Source organism: Rhinopithecus bieti, unplaced genomic scaffold, assembly GCF_001698545.2.
Source record: "Rhinopithecus bieti isolate Rb0 unplaced genomic scaffold, ASM169854v2 scaffold_32422, whole genome shotgun sequence".
NCBI classification, from domain to species: Eukaryota; Metazoa; Chordata; class Mammalia; order Primates; family Cercopithecidae; genus Rhinopithecus; species Rhinopithecus bieti.
The window spans coordinates 1,262,029-1,286,646 of NW_016814631.1; the positions used below are offsets into that span (position 1 = coordinate 1,262,029).

The 24,618-nt window shown below is 37.9% G+C and overlaps 1 protein-coding gene across 1 annotated transcript in view; it reads left to right on the top strand.

The window, feature by feature from the left end:
• FAT3 (FAT atypical cadherin 3) overlaps positions 1 to 24,618 on the top strand; it is a 725,482-nt gene that overhangs the window by 594,510 nt on the left and 106,354 nt on the right. Inside the window, exons 7-9 of the mRNA XM_017851631.1 lie at positions 4,584 to 4,723; positions 20,454 to 20,729; positions 23,283 to 23,493. Of these exons, the coding sequence (XP_017707120.1) occupies positions 4,584 to 4,723; positions 20,454 to 20,729; positions 23,283 to 23,493 (627 nt within the window). The remainder of the gene's footprint in view (positions 1 to 4,583; positions 4,724 to 20,453; positions 20,730 to 23,282; positions 23,494 to 24,618) is intronic.

Genomic DNA, 24,618 nt, shown 5'->3' on the forward strand with positions numbered 1-24,618 from the left:
CTGGTTCACAGTTCAGTCCCTGTATCTTTATTCTGTTGGCAAATATTGGAATAGAGAAGGCCACCTTTATTACGCATCTCAGACAGTTCCTCTTTACCTGCAGATGGATGGGGGGTGCTGTCACCCAAGTTTTAGCTTTTCACCTGACTTAGGTTACAAAAACAGTTTTCTTTGTAAATCGTAAGCACCTAAAATATCTTTCTTTATCTCGCCTGCTGTAAGGCTGCTCTTTGAAAATGATTCTCCGTTGGTGAGTGATAGCACATAGTTCCAACTCAAGTTGAAATGTCTTTCTGTGTTGCAGGAAGGGTGCTTTTACCCTTCATTTGTCATAGGTTCCTTCAGACTTTGGGCTCCAGGCTGCTGCTGTGTCATAAGCTTTTGCCTGTCTTTATAGAACCTTGTCCCCAGCGGAGCCATCGCCATTTAGAGATGAATCAAGTAGGCCAGTTGAAGTCTCTGGTAGCACTAGTAGAGCCTTGTTCTTCAGCTAGAGCTTGGAAACCTCTGGGTCTTCCCTAATCAGGTGGCTGTATTTCTCTAACAAAAGACTCTTACCCAGTGATATGGAGAGAAACCATGTTCATGCGTTATTTCTATTACAGCTGTTCCTGCATCAGGGTGACCCTTGCTCCAAGTTATTCAACTGATATCAAACACTTCATTTCCCCTATTCTGCCCCTTTTCCCTAATTTGATCCCAAATAAGCCTCTCATTTTTCCATAGCAACAGTCTGGTCCATAGGAGCACATCTGAAGAAACTTCAGAAAAATAAGAAGAAGCCTAGAAACACTTTATATACTATTAATGGTTTTAAGAAAATGAATTTTAAACTCGATTCTAGAAGGGATTTTCTTTCCGACCACTTTTTCCTGACCTCCACCTGGTGTACCCTGTCTCCCAAGTAAATATCCTTTTCAGCCAGGTACTGTGCTTGCTTTCATTTCAAGGCAGAAAATTAGGGGAAAATGGTAATTAGTGTTTAGTATTTTCAAGATCAAACCATAACTGGTGTTTAGCATTTTTTCTTAATTTCAGTGTACATGCTGAACCTGAATCAACAGCTTGTGCACAACTCCCTGAATTCATTGAGAGTCGGCAGCTCCCTGTTCTGGAAGCTGCTCACATAACACCTCCCCCTTGGTGACAACTAGATGTGGGTTGGTATTTTTATAATTACGCATGGAGTGGAATAGAATCATATGCTAGGGGAGGTACCTGGAAGCTTCTCTAAAGGGGAAGCTGTGTGATTCTTACCATTGGGTGTCTTTATGAAGGGACAGAGGTGCTTCGTACCCTTCTTTAAAGAAAAACTAGAGTGAATCATGGCCCAGCTCCAATGCCCAGCACATTTAAGCAATAGCTGCTGGCTCAAAATATTTCCACTTATGTCCCATCTTTAAAGCCTTTTAGGACATTCCTGCTTGGGATGTTTAACTTTAGAATCTAATAGAAATCCAGTGTGCCTCATCTGCTCTTTGTTTACTCTATTACACCTGTCTTGACCGAAATGGTCAAAGAGATATGTCCCTAATGTGAATTATCTGTTATGTGGGCTGTTCACAACCTTGCTTTTAACCATCTCTGCCGCACACCCCTGCAGCAATGCTCAGGCTGTGACTTTTCTAATTTCCCACTTTGTTGAAACTCAGACCAGCTCTGCAGTGTCCTCCCTCCTCCCCACCTTTTGTTGAGCCTAACGCTGCTGCACCAAACACACTCTGGCTTTGCATGTTCTGTTACTGGCTCTGAGGAAGCACACCTTGTTTAAGTGGAATGCTGCTAGCAAAAATGGACTCCTTGCATTTGATATTCTCACTCTGGACGATTTGGATATGGTTTCCTATGAAAATGAAATCACTTTCAGGCTAAAAGGGAGCCTGAAAAATGAGACTTGGGGGAGAGATATAGAGTCGTTTATGAAATGGGATGCTTAAGTGGTAGGTTATTAAATTGTGTGAGGGTTGATGGTAAACTGCTGGTCTAGATTCTGTGTCCCTTGTCAGAAATTCATTTTAAAACTCACGGAAGATTTTGTTTTACATTAAATCTTAGTCTAACTAGGAACAAATGTCCTGGAAATGAGTGTCCGAGGCTGCTAACTATATTGGTAAACTGAGAGACATAGTTTGTAGGCTCTCCCTCAAGTGCTCTTGGCTCTGCTTTTCTAATGGTCTATCTCCCCTGTCCCTTTAGAGGTTTCTGTTCTAAAGAATTTGAGGGAGATACACACATACACATACACACACAAATACATATATGAACACACACAGGAAGAGAGAAAACTGTAAAAAAAAAAAAAAAAACCATAAAATTAGCCAAAAATGTTATTTGATATGAAAACGACTAAGAAAAGCACACACTCTATATGCCATATGTAAATGTTATGCCACTAAGCGCATGAGATGATTATGTATTTTTGTACAGGGCCCTGGGGAAAATGTGAGTCAAAGTCAGTGAAAGAGAGCAAATTGGACTGCCCCATTTAAACAGTAACTCAAACTCAAATTATGCTTGCTGGTTCTCTAAAGTTTATTTTTAATCATCTTTAAACTGGAGCAAACTGAAGTTTTATAATTTCCATAATCTTTATTTTGACTTGACTCACACATTTTCACATTTAAAAATAATCAACATTAGAGGATGACTCCTTCCCCCACCTCCAAATAATATCATGGCCCTAAGATTTAAGAAAGTTAACATTTTGGTAAAGAAAACATTCTAAATCGGATTTAAATGGGATTTAATACCCACTAGAAACAACCGGAGAAGTTGCATTCTCATCTTTCCTTCCATACAGGACTTATGATGCAATTTTATGGCCTTTCTTTGAAAGTTTCCATGGCAAATTTTTTCTCAGAATGTACTGCTTAATAGCAAATGATCATGTTGTTGTTGTTTTTTTTCTCTTGTCCATGAAGATGGTTTTTCAGGACACTCAGATCAGACTTCCATTTTGTTTCATGTTGTTATCAACATGAAACATTCCCTTTGAATAAGAAATGGTAATGACCTAAGGCTTCCTTCCCTTTTCAGCCTAGACTCCCCCCTCTCTCCTTATCCTAACTTCAAACAATTTTTTTGGAGTTAATATTTAGTGCTCCTCATCAAATCAATTAAAGATATTAATTGGAAGATGAGTCTCTTTTAGATGAAGTTTTAAAAAAGTATATAATCTCCAAGCAATTCTCTGATACTCTCATATCTCCATAACTTTAATTAAATGTCAAGGGCAATTATATTCTCTCTTGCAATTAAATAATCTTAAGTGTATATGACAGCGGCAAGTAATAAGTATTTGAAATATATATATGGCCAGGTTTTTTTTTTAAGTAAACCATATTATTTATTTCATGTCATTGTACATCAGATTCTAGTAATTCAGGTAAAATTCTCCTTCCCTTAACTCACTATTCATAATTGTTATATAAAAGTAATATATTGTATTGTTCGTTGATCAGCAAAATGAAATGCAAAGAATGTGGAATGTAAAAATAAACCAAAGTTAGTTTTCTAAAATATGAAATTCAATAAATACATTGCCCTATATGCTGTAGTTAAATAAAATTACTGTCTGAGAACAAAATCAACACCATGAAATTTCAGGCCAGAAGAAGCAGAGCTTGTGAACATACACTCATGCTTAATTAAAATTGTTCCAACATTCATACCATTATTTTTCTCCCCCTCAAAAAAAACATTTCATTTTGGGAAGATCATAAACCACACTTTGGTTGCCAGAGGTGGAAACATCAGCAGTGATTTCAACAATGGCAGTGTTGTCTTAAGCACATCACTCACAGACTGTGAGTTACATGTGGCCAGGGGGTTGAGGGGAAGGTAAAGTTTTCTAAACTTTCATGTAAATTGTTTTGTAATTTGGTGTCATATAAGCTGATGTTTTCTTCTGCTTCTTTCCCAATTTTATTTTGTGACTCTCCCTAGGCTTTCTGCCTTTTAGGAGAAAATAATTTACACTACCAAGATGGCAACATAAGTATTTCTATAAATATCCTAGCTCGCAGATATAGAATTTTTAATATGAAAATTTTTTTGCTTTTTTTTTTACTGTTTAGAATTTGTAATTTTATTTCTGACATTTAATTAAGGGAATCTGAATTCTAGCAGCCAAATGTTTACCATCAATCCTGGAATAGATTTTAAATGTGTACTCATTCTATTAATAATAATTGGACTATTTATTTACTTAGAATTTAACCTACTTTGGAGAAAAAAAAGATCTACAAATTTCTAATGGTGAAGCCACAAGAGGTCGAAGGGCCTTTAGGTTTCTAAATATTTAATGAGGTCAGTTTATGCTTCACTACTCTAACATTTACTGCTGAGGTTTTCTTTGCAATATATTCCTTTTCGTGACATTTGTTATGCATTGTAGAGGCTGTGTTTTGAACTATAAATCAAGTTAGAAAATAAGAGGTCCCATTTAAGATGTACAAAATTGAGCCATAGGGATGCCTATCAAAAAAATATTTCTGTATAAGAGGTCCCTTTAAAGATATATGATATAATACATGTAATAAGTTCTCAGATTTGCTAATTTCATGTTTCTGTGAAATCATCAGGGGGGAATTTTGACAGCGCTTTTGATGCAGAGAAGGGTGTTGGGACAATTGTCATCGCAAAACCTTTGGACGCAGAGCAGAGGTCCATCTATAATATGAGTGTGGAAGTCACTGATGGGACAAATGTTGCTGTCACTCAGGTGAGATGTTAAATTACTGAATAGCAGGAATGCTGAAATAGCTGCCAAAGTCAGGGGTGCAAGCAATGAAAAAAAAAATGTAATGGAAGTAGTAAATTATGTCCATGGTTTTCTAGTGTTTACAAAAACTATTTTCAAGAACAATTAAGAAAAGGGATGATATCATAGGACTTAGCTGCTGCTTTCAAGAAGTTGTGATTGATCATGCATGGAAAAGGGATGCCTGTTTGTTTCCTGATCATCTACTGTAGATTTATCTGTTTGACAATAAAGTCAACTTTCCTTGAATTTACAAAGAGGAGGACATCTATTTTACTTGAGTTAACACACCATGTTATTCTTTACCTCCTCTTTTTTTTTTTTTTTTTAGTCACAGAAAGTTATAGCTAAAGAATACCTAAGAGTCCAAATTCATTTATAGACTTAGATAAGCTAAGTAATGTATCCAAGGTCATGCAGCCTTAGTAAAGAAAAAGTACTGGGATCTAGGTGTCCTGACTCTCTTCTGCCATTCTAGCCTCTTTATCCTTGCTGTCTGTATAGTAGAACCCCTTGGTTGTGGTGAGAGGTTAAAAATACCAGTGGCTGGACCCCAGCCACAGAAATCCTATGTGATTCTGATATGCAGCCAGGGTTGAGGACCACTCCTCATACTTTGCAACTTGAGCACATGTGAAAGGGCATTGAGAGCAGGAGGAAAAGAAAATCTTTGGGCTTCTCATGTGGCTCAGTACATCTTTCTGAGACTAGCACAATGTTACATATCAATATGAGGCAGACTTGTACTAAATATGAGAAGATTTTGTTGTCTTATTTTTTAGCACCAGAGACCTAGGCCAGTTATGGCAGAGAGCTGGCACATATGCATATGCTGTAACCCCTCTCTTAGTCCCTGCTGAGCTCTGAGGTTCCTCTAACCCCAGAAGGCATCACTAATTCATCAAGGCCCATTTTTCTGCTGAGCCCAGATGTGTCCTTAGAATCTTTCTGAACACAATGCTTCAGGTGGTGAAGATGAAATTTTTGCCAACCCTGAAGCAAGCATTGATTCATCTTAAATATGATGTAAGCATTTGCAACTATGTTGTTTTAAAAAGAAGAGAGGATGAATATTTCATGTGTTTGCCTAGCCAGCTGCCTCTTAGTTTGAGACTATTTGAAAAATATAATGAAACTCTTTCCTTTGAATCTATTTATAATCAAAGAATGGTAGAATTTGAAGAAAACAATAGGGTTCATTTTAGTACAACTCCTTTACTTTTCATTTGAATAAACTAAAACCTTAGAGAGGAGAAGTGACTTGCACATAATACAGCAGCCAGTGTGAAACAATTTCTGATCCTCCAACCTGTGTCCTTTCCCAGTAACTAGGATGATCATATGACCCTGTTTGCCTTAAAGAGCCCCATTTATGTCTGTGGCATTGGCGTAATTATTCTCCTTCCCTTAACTGACTTTTCATAGTTGTTACATGAAAGTAATATATTGTTCATTGATCAGCAAAATGAAATGCAAAGAATGTAGAATGTAAAAATAAACCAAAATTAGTTTTCTAAAATATGAAATTCAATAAATACAGCCACAGAAGTCCTATGTGATTCTGACATGCAGCCAGGGTCAAGGACCCCATTAACTCTGAAAATTGCCCCATTTGGGACGATAAATTATATGGTCACCCTATCGAAAACCATACTGTTCCAGGGTATTTTCAAGGCTAAAATATAGACACATGGAAAGAACCCATGGCTGGGGTGTTATGAGAACCACACAGTCCAAAAGCACGGCCCCGAAGACTAATACAAAACAACCCACCTGCTGTATTGCTGTCTTAAGTGTTAATTCATTTTAAATGGGAATTGAAGTTTTAAAAATTAGCCTTGTCTTAGTGTATTCAACCTTGACTTTTAGTGCCACTTAAAACATAAGACATATTTGAGTAAAATACAAATAAAGCATGAAACCATATTCATTTCCAGACTTTTCTCCAGAGTTTCATACCAGTTGAATTAAATGGTATTCAGTATGCCCAGAATACCATTATGGATATTTTAAAAATTGAGTATTTTTGGAACAAGTGAATGAATAGTAGATACATATTCAGCAGAGTCTACGCAGCAGATATGCTGGATCTCCAAAGCACAAAACTAATTCATGTTAACAACAACAAAAATTATCAATGATACTTTTACTTTAGAATTTTATTAGAACCAGATGATAAATCATTTAACAGCATTTGTTCCACAAATATCTTTAGAGTTCTTACCATGGGCTAGGAGCAGTTCTAGATGCTAAGTACTAAGGTCACAGTGATTCAGAGTTTTAAATCCAGGTGACTGACATGCGCTCATTTTTTTCAAGTTAATATGGAAACATGTATTATAAAACTTTGAATGTACACACCGTTTGAGTCCTGTTTTTGTTTATTTTATTTCTGACTAGTATACAGTTAGGCTTATCTCCAGGGCTGTCTAGAAGGAGTTAGAGAATTAGGTGAACTTTGAGGCACCTTTTGGTAGGGCCAAGATAAGGAAGTTAATAAAGGATGCCAAGAGATTTTCTTGTCAAAAGCATTCAAGTCACTCTGTGTCTCCAGAGTCATGACCTTTGTACGAAGTGGGAACTAAGAGTTTCCAAAGTACCTACCTGTATGTCATTGGTATTACCACCAGGAAGTCATTACTCTGTCTAGTGAGCTATCTTGGGGACTGACCACCTCACCAGCCCCTGCCCATCCAGGCCTCTCTCATATTTACCACAGCTTTCCTGGTGGTGGTGGCGGGAGTGCTTCTTTGAATTAGTCAGCACCCTCCATGTCAAGAACACTTTTACAAAAGGATGTTTTGGGAAATAAAAGGCATTCTGGATTTCTTTTAGAAACCATGAAAGCATGTTCCCATGCATGACCCTGGGCAACTTAATGATTCTACCATCAAACAGATAACCTTCACCATATAACTGAATAAATGTCCTGTAGCCCCAAAACACCTGTTCAGTTTTCCTGTGGGAACTTTTCTCTGCTTTGTTCATTTGGAATCATAAAACATGATATGACAGGGCTTCAAGTCATCCATAAACAACATGTTGAACTTGGCTTCACAAATGTCAAATAAATCAGATCCTCAGTGATTCTGTGTCCACATGAAAACCCTTCCTTCACCTTCAGTTTTGTCCTATTCTCCCAACTCTCACAGGATTCTTGTGCCTCAGAGCTACAATATCTAATGATAAACATCCTTTTCTTTACTGAGATTCCTTAGTGTGAGCACAAAACATAAGAAGGTCCTGTGGGTTTTAGGCTGAAAAGATTCCAGTGAACTAAACGTAAGAATACAGCATCCCAACATTGACAAAAACCTCCTAGCACGATGGACAAGGGCCTCTGCATAAACTAGTTCTTTATTTTGTAGGGGATATTATTATGCTTTTTGTAATACAATGTTAGTATTTGGCAGCATGGGCTTTGTAGCAGGTAATTTTGCATCCCAATCTCCACTCTGCCACAAAACAGATGAGTCACCTCAAGCAAGTCACCTAACTTCTCTGCACCCTGGTCTTGTTGTTTGGAGGTACCAATACCTACAACATGGGAATTGCTATGAGGATTACATGAGTTTATGCACGCAGAGTATCAGCATGAGGTCTAAATGTAGTAAGAATTCAGTTAATACTAGCTACTGCTGCTGTTGTTATTATTCCTATCACCTGTTAGTTTCTCTGAGGCACACATGGGATTTACCTCAGATGAAGTGCCTCAGATGAAGTGGAAGATCCAGTGGCTACATCCCCGTCCTTTAGTGAGGGCTATTCTGGATACTTTCTGACTTGTTCTGGAGTGGAAAGTGCAAGACAGAGCCTTAAGGCATCCTCAGTGCACATGAGGTAGAACTTGTCAAGGGCTCTGTGGCCACACCAAGCCAAAGGTATCTTATCTTAGTGGGCTTTTCCCAGTTCCTCATGTGCCATCCCAGGATAGCTGCCTTTGGTGGCTCTGTAATAGTCTTCTCTTTGACTAAAATCAACTGGCATTTTTTAGTGCTCACTGTGTCCCAAGAATTATCCCAAGTTTTAAAAGCTTATTCATTCTCTACACTACTAATGTTGTGGAATGATAGCAGAGAGTGCATGAAGTGGCACCGGAATTAGCAATTCCCTGAACCAAAGAATGACTAATGTTCACTGGAGTGATTTTAAACCAGCACCTGATGCCTTCTTATCCAGACCCCTGCCCCACTTCAAATCCTGCTGTCTCTAACAAACCCATGCAAATCAGGACCTAGTTATACAAACAACTTGAACCCTACAAAACAGTTTGCATTCCTAAAAGGTCCTTGAAGCCCATGAACTTGTTAATAAATTTTGGCATGTGTATATGTTTTTCTAGAGAGAAAGTCCATAATTTTCATCAGATGTTCAAATGGGTATGTGATCTAAAAATGGTTAAGGTAAACTAACTCCTTAACACTTTTTTTTTCAGCCAGTAACTCTAGTTAAAATTTCAACATGCAGCCCCGACACTCCCTGGGAAACATATGCACATACCTGGGGGAATCATTGTCCTCTGAAGGCTCCCCAGCTCTGTCACTGGGCTGCCTGTTATCCATGGTGTTTCAAAGCACTATTGTTCTGGGTTAAGAAGGACTGTTTGTCCACCAAAGCCCTGGACAGCAAACAGGAAATTAACTCTCTTTGAGAATTTTTTTTTTTTTAAAGGAAGAGTCTGTGGGAGAAAGGGGTACTACCAGTACTAAACATTACAGAAGTGTTCCTCGTGTTAATGTCTTAGAAGCCCAGAGATGAGTGAGGATGTCTGAAGGGTGTCTGGCATAGGGCGATGAAAAGGTTGAAGGAATCCGTACTGTGTCTGGTTGGAAAAGAGTTGAGGAATCACAAGGAGCATTGGCTGTTATGAGCAGGGGAGGAATAGAGAGTATCCAGGTAGAAACAGAGGCCCATAAGGAGTGGGAATAATGAAATGCCTAGGAGGATGGGGTTATCATCCATCCAAACATAAAGTAGCACTACAAAGTCATTTTAAGAGGAATTCTACCCATAGTGCCCAGACTGTGGTCTTTACATACCACTTACCATGGAAAGGAGTCAGGATTCTGCATAGAAATGGATAATTGCAGGTTTGGAGCAGGAGCCTAGGGCATCTTTTCCTGCCAGAAAAGCCTACTGGAATCATGGTAAAGCATGACAAGAGGAAACGCAAATGGATTTCCACTGATTAAAGATGGGATAATATGAATATCCAAAAGAGTAATGGAATAATGACTATAACAGACTGAAACACATGAAATAGATTTAAAAACCCAAGTGTTTACATATATTTATCCTTAAAAACAAAATCATTTAACTCTTACAGTTACTCAGTGAAGCAGGTGCTATTTGTGGTAGGCAACAGGGCTCTCCTTCCTTCACTTCCCCAAGAAGATGTTCATGTTCTAATCTTTGGATTCATGAATATGTTATGTTACATGGCAAATGGGACTTTGCAGATATGATTAGGGTATAAATCTTAAGATACAGAGAGGATCCTGGAGTATCCAGGTAGGCCCAGTTGAATCACAAGAGCCCTTAAGCAGATAACTCTCCAGCTGGAGTCAGAAGAGAGGCAGCAAAAGGGGAAGTAAGATATTCAAAATGTGAGAAGGACTTGAGACATCATTTCTAACTTGAATGTGAAAGTAGCAACATGGCAAGGAATTAACGCAGCCTTAAGAAGCTGAGAGAGACTCCCAGCAGACAGCCAGCAGGGAAACCAGAGACCTCCGTTCTACAACCACAAGGAACTATATTTGGTCAACAACCTGAATGAGCTTGGGGCAGTCATCCCCAGAGCTTCCAGAAAGGAACACATTCATGCCAACCCTTGAGTTCAGCCTTGAGTCCTCACCTACACAACTATGAGATAATCAGTGTTTTAAGCTTCTAAGTTTATGGTAACTTTTTTTTTTTTTTCCAGGACAGGGTCTCACTCTGTCACCCTGGCTGGAGTGCAGTGGCATAATAACGGCTCACTGTAGCCTGGACTTCCTGGGCTCCAACGATCCTCCCACCTCAAGCCTCCCAAGTAGCTGACACTATAGGCATGCACCACTACACCCAGATAATTTTTGTATTTTTTTTAGAGGTGGGTTTTTGCCACGTTGCCCAAGCTGGTCTTGAACTCTTGGGCTTTAGTGACCTGCCTGCCTCGGCCTCCCAAAGTGCTGGGATTATAGATAGGCATGAGGCACTGCACCCAGCCTATAGTACAAATAGAAAAATAACCTACTACTGTCGTGCCTGTTTTACAGATAAGGAAAGAGAAGCAAAGCAAGGTTAAATAACTAGAGTAGATCAGGGTTTATATCCAGGTTCCCGATCCTGCTCTCTTAACCTCTACACACTGCTGTCTCTTAAAAGCAAGATTAAATTTTTGATATCTGTTCTAATGCAGGAAAAGAAACTCACCTGGCCCTACTAGTTATGAAGGAGACACCCTTAAGATGGCAGCTTGGAGAACTTAATGCCGCCTGTGGCTATCAGAATGTCTGATAGTCAGCCATTCAAAGAAGAGAGCAAAATACTTCAGCCTCCTTATAGCTCTCACTTCAACCCACTGAGCTTTTGGGCCCCAGAGACACACATTACCGAGGATGAGAAATTATGAATTTTAGCAACTTTCCCCATATATCTGCCAAACCAATCTGAGTTACTGAATCATCAGAGCAAGTTTAAATGAAACTAGAACATGGCTCTTTCAAAGAGTGAATGGATGAAAATACATAGTAATATAGGATACCTGGTATTTATATAATAATTATTGAAGTAATAAGGTTTTTTTTTTGTTTTTTGTTTTTTTGAGACAGAGTCTCACTCTATCACCCAGGCTGGAGTGCAGTGGCGCAATCTCGGCTCACTGCAACCTCCACCTCCCAGGTTCAAGCAATTCTCCTGCCTCAGGCTCTGGAGTAGCTGGGACTACAGGCACCCACCACCATGCCCAGCTGACTTTTGTATTTTTAGTAGAAACGAGATTTCCCCATGTTGGCCAGGCTGGTCTCGAACTCCTGACCTCAAGTGATCCACCCGCCTTGGCCTCCCACAGAGCCACTGCACCTGGCAATAAGGCTCATTCTTAAGCTTCTTTTCCCTGTAACTCTGGGATACTTAAATCAGGTGTTATCATTACACTCATTTCCAGTGAGAAATTGAGACACAGACTGCTTAGGTGGCCTGCCTAGTGTACACAGGTAAAAAGATATAAACCTGCTTCTTCTCAAAATCATATACGAGTCCAGGAACATTTTCCTACACTTTTATATATATATGAAATACACATTTTAACTCATTATTGAAATCATCTGGTATGATGAAAGGAGCACCAACTCAGAATTAGGCAACCCAAGTTGAAGTCAGCACTTAACCAATTGCTGTCTGTGTTACTAGAGAAGGCAGCTCAGTCGCTCTGAGACTCAGTTTCTTCGGCATAATGAGGATAAAACTTTACGTGGCTCATAAATTATAAGATGAAATAAGCTATTACGAGAAGATTCTTGGACTCTGTGATATGCTAGACACATACAGGCTTTATTAATGTTTATTTCTCAACTTAAAATTGGCTGTAAAATATGTGTGTGGCTATTAATGTTATTATGAAAAAAAGCAGAGACAGCCATGTCCAAATTATAATCTAAAAGTTACATTAATTTGATTCAGAGACTCATGTGATTTTGTGGTTTTAATGTTTTTCTTATTCAAGTAATCCTTTAGACTTATAAAGGTAGGAAGGCCAGGCACGGTGACTGACACATGTAATTCCAACATTTTGCGGGGCTGAGGCAGGAGGATCCCTTGAGGCCAAGAATTCAACACTAGCCTGAACAACACCATGAGAACTTATTTCTGCAATAATAATAATAATAATAATTTTTTAATTAGCTAGGTGTGGTGGTCACAGGCATATATAGTTTCAGCTACTCAAGGGGCTGAGGCAGAAGGATCACTTGAGCCCAAAGGTTCAAGGTTATAGTAAGCTATGATCATGCCCTGAGACCCTGTCTCTAAAAAAAATCAAAGGCCTGGGTACAGAGGTCATGCTTATAATCCCAACACTTTGGGAGGTCAAGGCAAGAGGATTGCTTGAGCCTAGTTGTTCAAGACCAGCCCAGAATTTACAAAAACTAAAAAAAACTAGACAGGCGTGGCACACGCCTATAAGTCCCAGCTACTTGGACGGCAGGATGATCCCCTGAGCCTAGGAGGTCAAGGCTGCAGTGAGCCATGATCACACCACTACACTCCAAAGACCCTGTCTCAAAAATTAATTAATTAAAATAAAATTTAAAAGATAGGAAAATCAACTTGTATCTGTATGCTCCACAGCCAAATTTGAGATTAAAAAGCCTCTTTCAGATAATCTCCAAAATTCTAAAACCTCACAAAGGCAATTAATGAAATTGGCCAGTCTTTCTGCCAAAGGACTTGCATGTATTAGGGCTGGTAGGGCTGTGACCTGAATTCCTAAGGTTAGTCTTGACCTTCAGTGCTTTGAGGATTTCATTCCTCCTCTGTCATCTCTAACTGCTGTGTTTGGAGTTTCTAATTGGCCTGCTTCCTTTAAAAGTAGGTTTTTACCTTGAAGATGTGGACTTTGTTTTATCGCCTCCCTTCATCCTGAACCTACTTAAAAGTGGAGAAGAAACAAATCACTTTTGCTAAAGCTGCTCTATGATTCCCTAGAACAACAGACTCCCACAGGGCATCTCCCTCATCAGGGTTTTTCTTTCATCTCCTTTTCTGTCATCTGCCTCTTGGCAGTGAAAAAAGCAGTGGCTGGCTGGGTGCGATGGCTCACGCCTGTAATCCCAGCACTTTGGGAGGCCAAGGTGGGCGGATCACGATGTCAGGAGTTCGAGACCAGCCTGGCCACCATAGTGAAACCCCGTCTCTACTAAAAACACAAAAATTAGCCCGGGGGTGGTGGAATGCGCCAGTAGTCCCAGCTACTTGGGAGGCTGAGGTGAGAGAATCACTTGAACCTGGGAGGCAGAGGTTGCAGTGAGCCAAGACCATGCCATTGCACTCCAGCCTGGGTGACAGAGCGAGACTCCATCTAAGAAAAACAAAAAAAAAGGCACTGGCCTACACTTCCCTTGTGTATTTAGATTAGGAAAATGCTGGAACAACTACAAATGTATACAGATAAAATAAGGCAGCAAGCCAAATCTTAAAATGTAAGACTTTCTTTTTTAATTAAAAAAAAAAAAAAACCCTACAGCAAGTTGTGGCAGCTCATGCCTGTAATCCCAACACTTTGGGAGGCCAAGGTGGAAGGATCACTTGAGGCCAGGAGTTTGAGACCAGCCTGGGTAACACAGCGAGAACTCATCTCTACAAAACAAAAAATTAGCCGGTCCCAATGGTGCACTCCGATTGTCCCAGCTACTTGGGAGGCTGAGGTGTGAATCTAAAACTGCAGTGTGCCATGATTGTGCCACTGTGCTCCAGCCTAGGAGACAGAGGAAAATCCTGTCTCATAAAATAATATTAATAAAATTTTACTGTGTGTAATAGATCTGGGCTTGACAACTTATGAGGAGATCAATTTTTGAAAATAGATTCTAATTTTAAAGGGACCAGGGATCTTTATATTTAAAATAACCTCATATGAATTTTCCTGAAATGAGAATGGAATCAGTTATCTATTTTGTAGATTAGGATTTCTCTATAGCAAAGTACATAATATTTGTACACATTGTGTGTATAAATGTTACATGCATTTACTTTTAATGTGTGTGTAACTTAATGCACATGGAAATGATAGGATGAGGTGAATACAGAATTGGCTCTGTAATACCTGGGGTTGAGTGTGGCCTTGACATAGGGACTTCAGCCATATGTTTTAACTTCTCTAATTCTCATTTTCCCCACTGGTAAACCATAAATAATAAAGTCTAGGAAATGAATGTGATACAGATTTATAAACTGTAGAACAAGTACAAGCTGATGTGATATTTCTACTTATACATTCAAAAACAAAACTTACAGGCTTGAGGAGAATACAAGGGGCTTCACCCTTGAAATCACAACTATAGAATGTTTTAAATACGGTTTTGAAATGCCAGCAGAGGCAGAAGAGAATTTCAGTAATTTAGGACTTAATTGGTTCTAATAAAAGACAGCGCCTTCACCCTACAGCTCGCCCCACGGACAATTTATACCATGAGCCTTTGTGAAGCAGAGCTTGGCATCTACCCAGACTTAGCTTAGAAGAGCCTGCAAAACCCAAAGTGTTTGTGGTGGGCAGCATTGAAACCAGCTCTGAAGAGACTTCCTATATTCGGGTTTCCTCCTGCTTTGATTTCATTGTATTTCTTTAGGCATTTCAATTACCATTTTGAACACAACATCTTTGAGAGTTACTTTGCTTTGTTTGTTAGTTCAGGAGCTCACAAATGGCCCCGACTGTGGGAAATAAAAAGTAAATGAGGAGAAGGAAGTCTTTTACAGAGAAACACTTGTTCTGACTGTAGATTAGGCTTAAGACAAAGCAAGCAAAAAGAGGCAAGCTTTTCAACAGCACATCAACTTTGAAACTGCATGAAGGTCAGGGCAGGCTTGCTGGCCGGAAAGGCTTTTTCCTCCCATTAATATAACTGAACACAAATATTTTAGCATCTTGACTAAGTTAACTTGAACTTTCTGAATGAAAGAATTGGCATTCAAAGAATCCAGTATGGTTCTGCAAATACAGTGGAGATAAGAACAATACCCAAAACTTTACTGGCACACTTTTTAACCCTTTTTCTACCACAAACTACTACAGGGCAAACTTGTCCCATATCCAGCTGACTCTGAATGGCAAGTTATCCCAGCATAGAGGTGGTAGCACCACCGCTTGTCTCTTCCTCAAAAAAGGCATATTTGTACCAAAGTGAGTGATAGTGGAGCCATTTAAGCAGATAGCCATAATCTGGTTGCATTTATTTTTAAAAGTAAATAATGTTCTGAAATATAGCCAAACACTAGCATAATATTTAATGGAGAATAACTAGAGGATTTTTTCTAGTAGTCAGGAATCAGACAAGAGCATCACTATGTTCACTACTATTTACTGTCATGCTGTAATAGCCAATGCAATTAGACAAGATAAACCAGTTTGTGTCATAAAGAAAAAGGTAGAACTATCTCTGTTTGCATGTAGTATAATTATATATCTGAAAACTCAAAAGACTGAAAAGAAAACTTCTATAAGTGATAGGAAAATTTATTAAAATAACAGGTTAAAATTTAACATACAAAATCTATAGCCTACATATATATAACCAAAAAAAAAAAAAAAAACAGTGAAGTATATATTGAAAAGAAGACTCTATTTAGGGTAGTACATATATAAACTTTAAAATGTGTTCAAAACCTATTTAAGGACAACTAAATGTTCCCAGAAAGGTAAAACAGTAGATTGAACAAATGAAAAAAGACAAACCATATTCTTGGATAGGAAGACTACATTAGAAAGAAGTCAGTTTTCCTTTATTAACCTGTCCTTATAGCATAATTGCAATTAAAAATGCTATCCAGTTTCTGTCAGGTGCTATACAGGTTTATTAAGAAGAACCAGCGAGAATAGCCAGGAAAACCATGAGAAAGAAGAAAAAGAGAGCCTAGCCTTTCCAAACATTAAAATGTACTATAAAGCCTCTATAATTAAGACATTTTGGTACTGATACATGAGAAGTCAGATAAACCAATGGAGCAGAATAGAAAATCCAGAAATATGCTAACTGCATGTGTAAATATAGAGTACAATAAAGGTGGCTTCTCAAATCAGTGGGAAGTGATGGTCTTCTAAAGAGTAGCATTGAGATAAATGGAGAGCCATATGGAAGATAATCGCAGTATGCCAGGAAAAATTCCAACTTGATTAGCGATGTAAATGAAAGAAAAGAAAACATGCAAATGCATATTTTAAAATGAATGTGTCCATTTATAACCTGAAAGCTCAAAAAATATTCTAAACTATGAACTAACATCCAGAAATAATAAGGAAAAAGATTAATGTATTCACTTTTACATGGCAAAAAAAGAAATAAAAACACCATAAGCAAAATAAATATACATGACAAAATTGAAAACATTTTTTCACCAAACTTCCAAAAATAAAGAACGAGAGGCCATCTAACCTGTAGAAGAATGAGATGAGATACAAATAATTTAACAGAAAAAGAAATGCAAATGGATCTTAAATATATGAAAAGTTTCTCCAACCTCACTAACAAATAAGAGAAAGGTAAATTAAAACTATACTGAAATGCCGTTTCTCATCTATCAGATTGGCAAAACATCTAGAAGTCTTACTACATATTATGTTGGCAAGGTTGTGGAAACAATCATTCTTACATATTATCATGAGAACGCAAAATGATAAAACCATTGGGCAGGGGAAATATGGAAACATATATAATAATAAAACTAAGCACCTATACTTTGATCCAACCATCCCAATTCTGAACCCAAATATATGCTAGCAAAAAATATTTTAAAAATGGGCACGAGGTTCTTCCTTGCACACTCTTTCTAAGATCAAAAATTGGAGACATCTTAAATGAACACCAGTAGAAAACTAGTTGAATTAACTGATTCATCTACTCACTGGAAAAGTATCTCTGTACTTCTATGGCATTATCTTCAGGATATAATGCAGGGTTTCTCCACAGCAACACTACTGATATTTTGGGTCAGATAATTCTTTATTGCGGAGGCTGTCCTGGGTGTTGTAGGATGTTTAGCAGCATCCCTGGCCTGTACCTATTGGATGTCAGTAACAGCCCTCCTCCAAGTGTGACAACCAAAAATGCCTCCAGACACTACTGAATGCCCCCTGGAAGACAAAACCCTCCCCAGTTGAGAACTGATGTTAATGTTATGTTAACTGTAACTGTAATGTTAAATAGCATGGCAGGGAAGAGTGTATAAAGTATGTTTATATTAACAAATGTTTGGTGAGTAAACCATACATTTTTGTAAAGTTATCTGTAGGAGAAGGGAATAGAGTGTAGGGGGAAGGTATAGAAGCTGAACTACTTTAAATTTTTTTTTTTGTAAATTTGACTTTGGTACCTTTACATATAATATTAAATTAAATATTTAAAAAGCAAGTCTAAAATTTGAACACAAATGGAAACAAATGATGTTAGATGTATATCTAGTTGGTGGCACATCTACACCAAGAAGATCTATTCTAAGTGACTTTGAACACACTGGTTTGACTATATATTCCTAGTTGGATAAATTCCTGGTTATTCTTGCTTGTTCTTCTTAAACCTGTATAGCACCTGATAGAAAGTAGATAGTATTTTTAATTACAATTATGCTATAATAATTGCAATTATTTATCCAACTAAGAATAAATTATAATTTATTTTATTATTATAATTGTACATATATAATTATAAAAATAAATAAAAACTACAAAATAATATGAAAATTATTTTTAATGATCATAATTATAATTATAATAAGAATGTTGGAATTATTCTGAGATTTTTGTGCATGTGGTTCAAATAAAGCAATGAATAATTTTGATGATGTCATTAAGCATGAGAAATTTCAGCATGAGGAAAAGGAGATACAAATGTAAAAACAATGAGATTAAGTAAAAACCTTGATGCTCTAATTTTTAATAGGAAGTAGCAATATGAACTCATGAAATATTTATTTTTATAAAACCACAAACCTTTCCTGACTCTGCCCAGTGAATAAAACTGAAACATAATAGCCAATCCAGTAGCAATAAGTATTCCTAGCAGTGGACCATGGTATCTAAATATCATTTCTAACTAAAAAGAAAACAAGCCATTTTGGAGAAATGGGTAATTCAAGATTAGGGCAGAAAATGTGCAAAATAACACTGGAAAAAATTACTAGTAGCAATTATCAGAAAGCAAGGAAGCTATCTTAGACTACTAGGGTTATGTCAAAAGATGTCAAGAACTAAATGGAAGAGGCTCCTACAGGTAGGGCTATTTATGCATCATTAATATAATAACTGCAATAGAGAGGAACAAATCGGATGTTATTAAATTCATGAGTTCATAATAATGGTTGAAAAAGAGTACCTCATTTGTCACTTTGGGAGGAGCTAAGGAACCAACTCACTATTTCAAAATAATAAAGGGAAAGAATTATTTATCCTACCTTTCCTATATGAAATGTACTTCACAGTAACCAAATAGTTGAGAAGTTTCTTTTTAGGGAACTATTCCAGCTAATAAATAAGGAAGAAAATAATAGAATTAGAACATTATCAATCTGAAATTTTTAATGAATTATCTGTGTAATGATTGCCAGTGTCTGCTAATATCACAGAACAAGAGAGAGAACCAGATACTATGTATCTCCAGATGGAAGTACACTAAATCACTCATCAAGGATTTTTGTCAAAAAAAAAAAAAACGAAGAACAAGAAAAAAGGAAACTGAATCTTAGCAAATCTTTTAGATCAAACAATTTATAAGAACTACAGGGTACAGAGGGACATGTAAAACACAACCACAGGGGCGCTATGAGGAAAATTCAGACTGTGGAAACTAAAGAAAAAATGGCTCAGTTTCTTCAATACTAGCAATAACACAGTAAAAAATCCAAGGAAATAGTAAGAGAAGAGTTTGAAGGAGAACCCATAAATTAAAATATAATTAACTCATTTATGGATGTATCAACCAAATGCAATGTTTGGACCTTATTTGCATATCTTGATTAAAAGAAATTATGAATATATATATGCATATATGTGATTAAAAAATACTTAAGGCCGGGCGCGGTGGCTCAAGAAAAAAAATACTTAAAAACAATTAGAGAAGTATGAACACCAATGGGCTGTTTGATGATATTAAGGACCTACTCTTTTCTCTGCTTAGGTGCAGCAATGGGATTGTGTGTGTTTGTGTTTATTCTAAGAGTCCTGTCTTTTAAAGATGCATACTGAAATTACATGATGGGTGGGATTTGCTTTAAAATAATATGGGGAAATAGGCAGGGACGAGTGGCAGTATGATGAAACCAGATTAACAATTGATTATTATCAAAGCTGAGTGATACATACTGGAGTGTTCATTACACTGTTTTATTTTGTCTGAAAATTTACATAACAAAATGCTTTATGAAAGAAAACAATTAGGAAACTTATTGGGAAACTTCGTACCTTAGCTGTCATTAGAGCCACATTCTTTGCTAGACCCCTCCTATCAGGACAACCACAGTGTGTGGACATTGCCATTGAGAAGCTGTGATTGCTCTGAGTCCACCTCATTGGCTCCTTTGCCTCTTCTGTGCCCCTTTTCCCATTCTGTCACTGCCTCCACAGAAGTCCACCAAGAGAAACACATAATAAGAACTTAAGATAATGGCACCTTAACAAACTAAGGTAACCTTGTGATCATATACTTTGTGCATCAAAGAATTCCACAGAATTATCACCTTCAAGTGGCTGTTGCAGCTGTTCAATTAATAGTGAGAATATTGATCAGCTCATAATTTATGTTCCTGCTAATATAAACTACTGGTTTATTGTCAACCTCTAATTACAGAGTGCTTTTATAAAAGAGCTTCCTCTGTGTTACAAGAGCTACTAGAAGCTAGGATCCAAGGACATGGAAGGGGGGAAAAAAGGCAGGAGGGCATACTTTTATTAGCAATGAGCAAATTGGCATTAGTCATCATTCTTGTCTTCTTTTAACTATAGGTATTTATCAAAGTGCTGGATAATAATGATAATGGCCCAGAATTCTCTCAGCCGAATTACGATGTGACAATTTCCGAGGATGTGCTTCCAGACACAGAGATCTTGCAGATTGAAGCCACAGATAGAGATGAGAAGCACAAGCTGAGCTACACTGTTCATAGCAGCATCGACTCCATTAGCATGAGAAAATTCCGGATTGACCCTAGCACTGGCGTGCTCTATACTGCCGAGAGGCTGGACCATGAGGCCCAGGACAAGCACATTCTCAACATAATGGTAGGACCGAAATCCTAATTTGCTCTCCTACAGAACCATTGACTGTTCAGGCCACACACATTAGCCTTCAGAAGTATAGAGCCCCTAAATTTTGTAAGTAGTTGAAAATTTAGTCTTTTCACAGAGAGATTGCTTTCATTTTGCCTTTTATTTCCATGAAGAATTACTGTTGTTAGATAGCAACTCTGTATTTTGCCAAACTAAAATATTAGATAAGCTCTGCAGCAGGGGCTGCTCAGTAAATGCTCCAAACTGACTGACTTGAGAGGGAAGGAACAGGTCATGTTCCCAGGCTCTGGGGTTCGTTTGCACCCAGAAGATTTCAAAGAAAAATTGAAAAGACATTCCTTGAGAAGTTAATCACAAGGGTAATCATTTACTCAGCCTATGCAATGCTCAGTCCTTGGAAAGATTTGGAAAACCAATTTATTACTTATTGTACTGGCATTGGACCTAGTAGTAAATACTGGCACACAAGAGAGATCTCAATACATGCGAAAGCCTACAGAGAGTATCAATCTGAGTTTGTGTTTATGGGACCTCCAAATTATATAGGAGAAATTGCTTTACTTTTAAAGGAGTGCTTAGCTAGTTCACATAATTGGGAAATAGAGATTAATAAGAAACATCCTTGATTAATTTATGGCCTGAAGTCTATCCCTCCAACCAGCCAAGAATCCCCGCAGCATTGCACAGCCACTTCCTGTCAGAGCCCCCACTGTGTTCCTTTAAGACCAGGTAGAAGGACAGACTTAATCTTCTGCCCTGATTGGTGCTAAAATACTACACTAAGACAGTATAAATTCCTAAGCAGCTGAAAGTAATGTTCCACTAAGTTTTACTTTTCTTTCATAAGACTAGAAACCTTCCCCGACAAGAGGAAGTTTGAGTGTCATGCACTTAGCTATAGTTTCCAACTAAGACTCCAGGAAACGATGGGGTTACTTATAGAGGTCTTCCAGTCATCACTCTGGCCCTTCATTCATTCATTTAACATATATTTCTCAAGCACCTACTATGCACCAAACACTCTTCTAGGCACTGAAGATACAAAAAAGACAAAGTTCCTGCACCCTAGGAGCTTACGCTTAATTGGAACTGACCTAGATTTCAACAATCCCCAAATAAAGAGTTCAGCTTGGTCCTTGGGTATGGCAGACCAGTCTGCAGACAGGGAAATTCAGCATATTCACTGGGCTAATTCTGCATGTGTTTTCTCCAAGGGCAGAAACCTTGTGCTAGTGACTAACTCCATTCTCATGATTCTTTAAGCCATTTCTGTTCATTCTTTATTTAACAAACTCGGAAATCCATTTGGTCACCCTCTACCATTTATCACTTACATAATTGAATATTTCGAGCAAACAAGTGCTTTACACTGCCTTTCTCCTAGCTAAGCCATTTTAGTCATTTTACTCATTCCTCCTAGGTACTATTTCTGAAAACCCCTTTCTCTTTGTTGGCTCTTTTCGGTATATTTTCTAATTTCTTCACATCTCTCTGCAGGTATGGAGTTTAAAATTGAAAAAGCCAAGAGCACATATTTGATTAGTGCTACATCAAATGATGGCAAAACCTTGTGGTTAAAGAAATGATTATTTGCAAGCTTCTGCCATATACAAACTAAAGGAAACTTTAAAACTGCCAAGCAAGGTTTTTTGGTGAAATCAGAAAGGGGGTGCTTCAGCACTTTGAAGAAAATGACAAATGGTTGTGTCAAGTGTGACATTTTATTTAACGTTTCTCTAAGTAAGAAATTAAGATTTGATTCATCTTCCCAATGGTCAGGGTTCTCTCAGCTCTAGACTTTTGTATATATTGGCTTTTTTTGCCTGAAAATGCCGCACACTGCTACCACCACCATTTTACCACTCCTACTTGTTCTTGTTACCTTTTTCAGGAAGCGAAATGCTAGGTTAGTTTCTTCTCACTATTCTGCGAGCACCTTTAGTGCATCCCATGAGAATACTTAGCCCTGAGCATTATACCCATCTATTTACTTGTTTGTATTCCCACTTGACTCTAAGCTTCTTGAGGGCAGGAACTGTATCAAATTCACTGCTGAACCACCAGAGCAAAGCCAGGGACTTAGACAGATAGGTGACAATAAATGTTTGTTGAATGGATGAATGGAAATCCCTACATTGTGTTCATTAATTCCAGTCTTTAGTTGCCCCTGCAGAAGAGCCTCTATCCACTATTCTGTTATCAGCTGTGTACACAAATAAGGGGGAGGCCACTGTATGGGGAGAGCCAGAGCACAGCACTGTGTCTGTGATATCAAGGCATCAGTTCTACACACACAGACTGAGCACAGACCACAGGCCAGACATTAGGCTGAACAGTAAAGGTATTGTAACCCCTGCTCACGATTTCCTCCCAATGTTTCCTCACTTGATGATACTACCATTTATTGAGCCCCTACTAGAAGCCTGGAACTGGGTCAAGCACTTTGCATGCATTATTTCATTTTGTCTTCACCCCAGACATAGCCATGTGAATTCTTTGCTATTTAAGATTTGAGTCCCACCACTTCTTGTATTTTGCCTAAAGGTCAGAGATCAGGAGTTTCCTTATCGAAGAAACTTGGCCCGAGTCATTGTGAATGTGGAGGATGCTAATGATCACAGCCCTTATTTTACCAACCCACTGTACGAAGCGTCTGTGTTTGAATCTGCTGCTCTGGGATCAGCTGTTCTGCAAGTGACAGCTCTGGACAAAGACAAAGGAGAAAATGCAGAACTCATATATACCATAGAAGCAGGTGAGAGCTGTTGCACTGCACAAATTTCAGCATAATGCATGGCATTCGACCCTCAGTAGCATTTATCACCGTGTAAAATTCAGATCATTAACAATAGAACATCTCTAAATGAACTTTTTTGGCCAAGCCGCTGTCCTATTTGGGAGATGATGGTGGATAAAGTTCTTGACGTTTCAGTAATAGGTTTTCCATCATTAACAGCAAGGAAAGTTTCCTTTGTTGTGTTCGATCTTGGATTTTTCTGGAATAGAGAAGAGAAAATAAATATGCTATAAATTTACTGGCTTTTACCTGTAGGCCAACAAGCCAGGGCCTCAGACTAAAATAACCAAAGCCACCAATAATCTGAGGGCTACCAGGGTGTTCTGTGAATTGAATCTTAACAAGTCTTTGTTTACTAGGTGGTCTGTGGGCTTCAGAAATTCCTTCAACCTCACAGCACAAATTCACATCTTTGGAGGCAACCTGAGTAGCAGAGTAGGTGGTAGATATGGATTCTGAACTGCTTGCTAAACCTGACAAATAAATACAGGCTCTTGTTTTGTTAAATTTTTTTAAAATTAGATATTTTAAAATTAATTTTAACATCTATACGGCAAGACCATAGTTTACTGATGGTTTGAAGACTGATAGCTAGAAAGCTTTTATGACGAGAGATGAATAGCTAAGCAAGAAAAAAAACCTAAAAATAACAAATATCCTTTCTCTGCCTATGTTCTCTTCCCCATTCCATCTTTTTTGAATATTCAAGCCACTTATTTCCAAAATGTTCTGCAACATTATGTCTGTCGTGAATAATGCCAAATGCAATCTCCTTTCATGCCAGGGATGAAAAGGCTTCTCTCCCTTCATTTAAATGTAGAGCATTTTTGAGAGGAGTTGAATTAAAATATGAATGCTAGGATGACAGTTTTGGACTAGAAATTTTAGAAAAGAAAAGCCAACAACCTTCTAAAAAAAGTTCTTGCATTAAATGATAACTTAAAACTATTTCTTGTATTAGGCACTCACATTTTACATCGGTCTGTGCTAAGCTCTATTTAAAAAAAGAAAAGAAAAGATAAGAATTCATAATAGCAAAGTTCCCAGAGAGAATTTACCTATTTTTTTTTTTTTTTTTTTTTT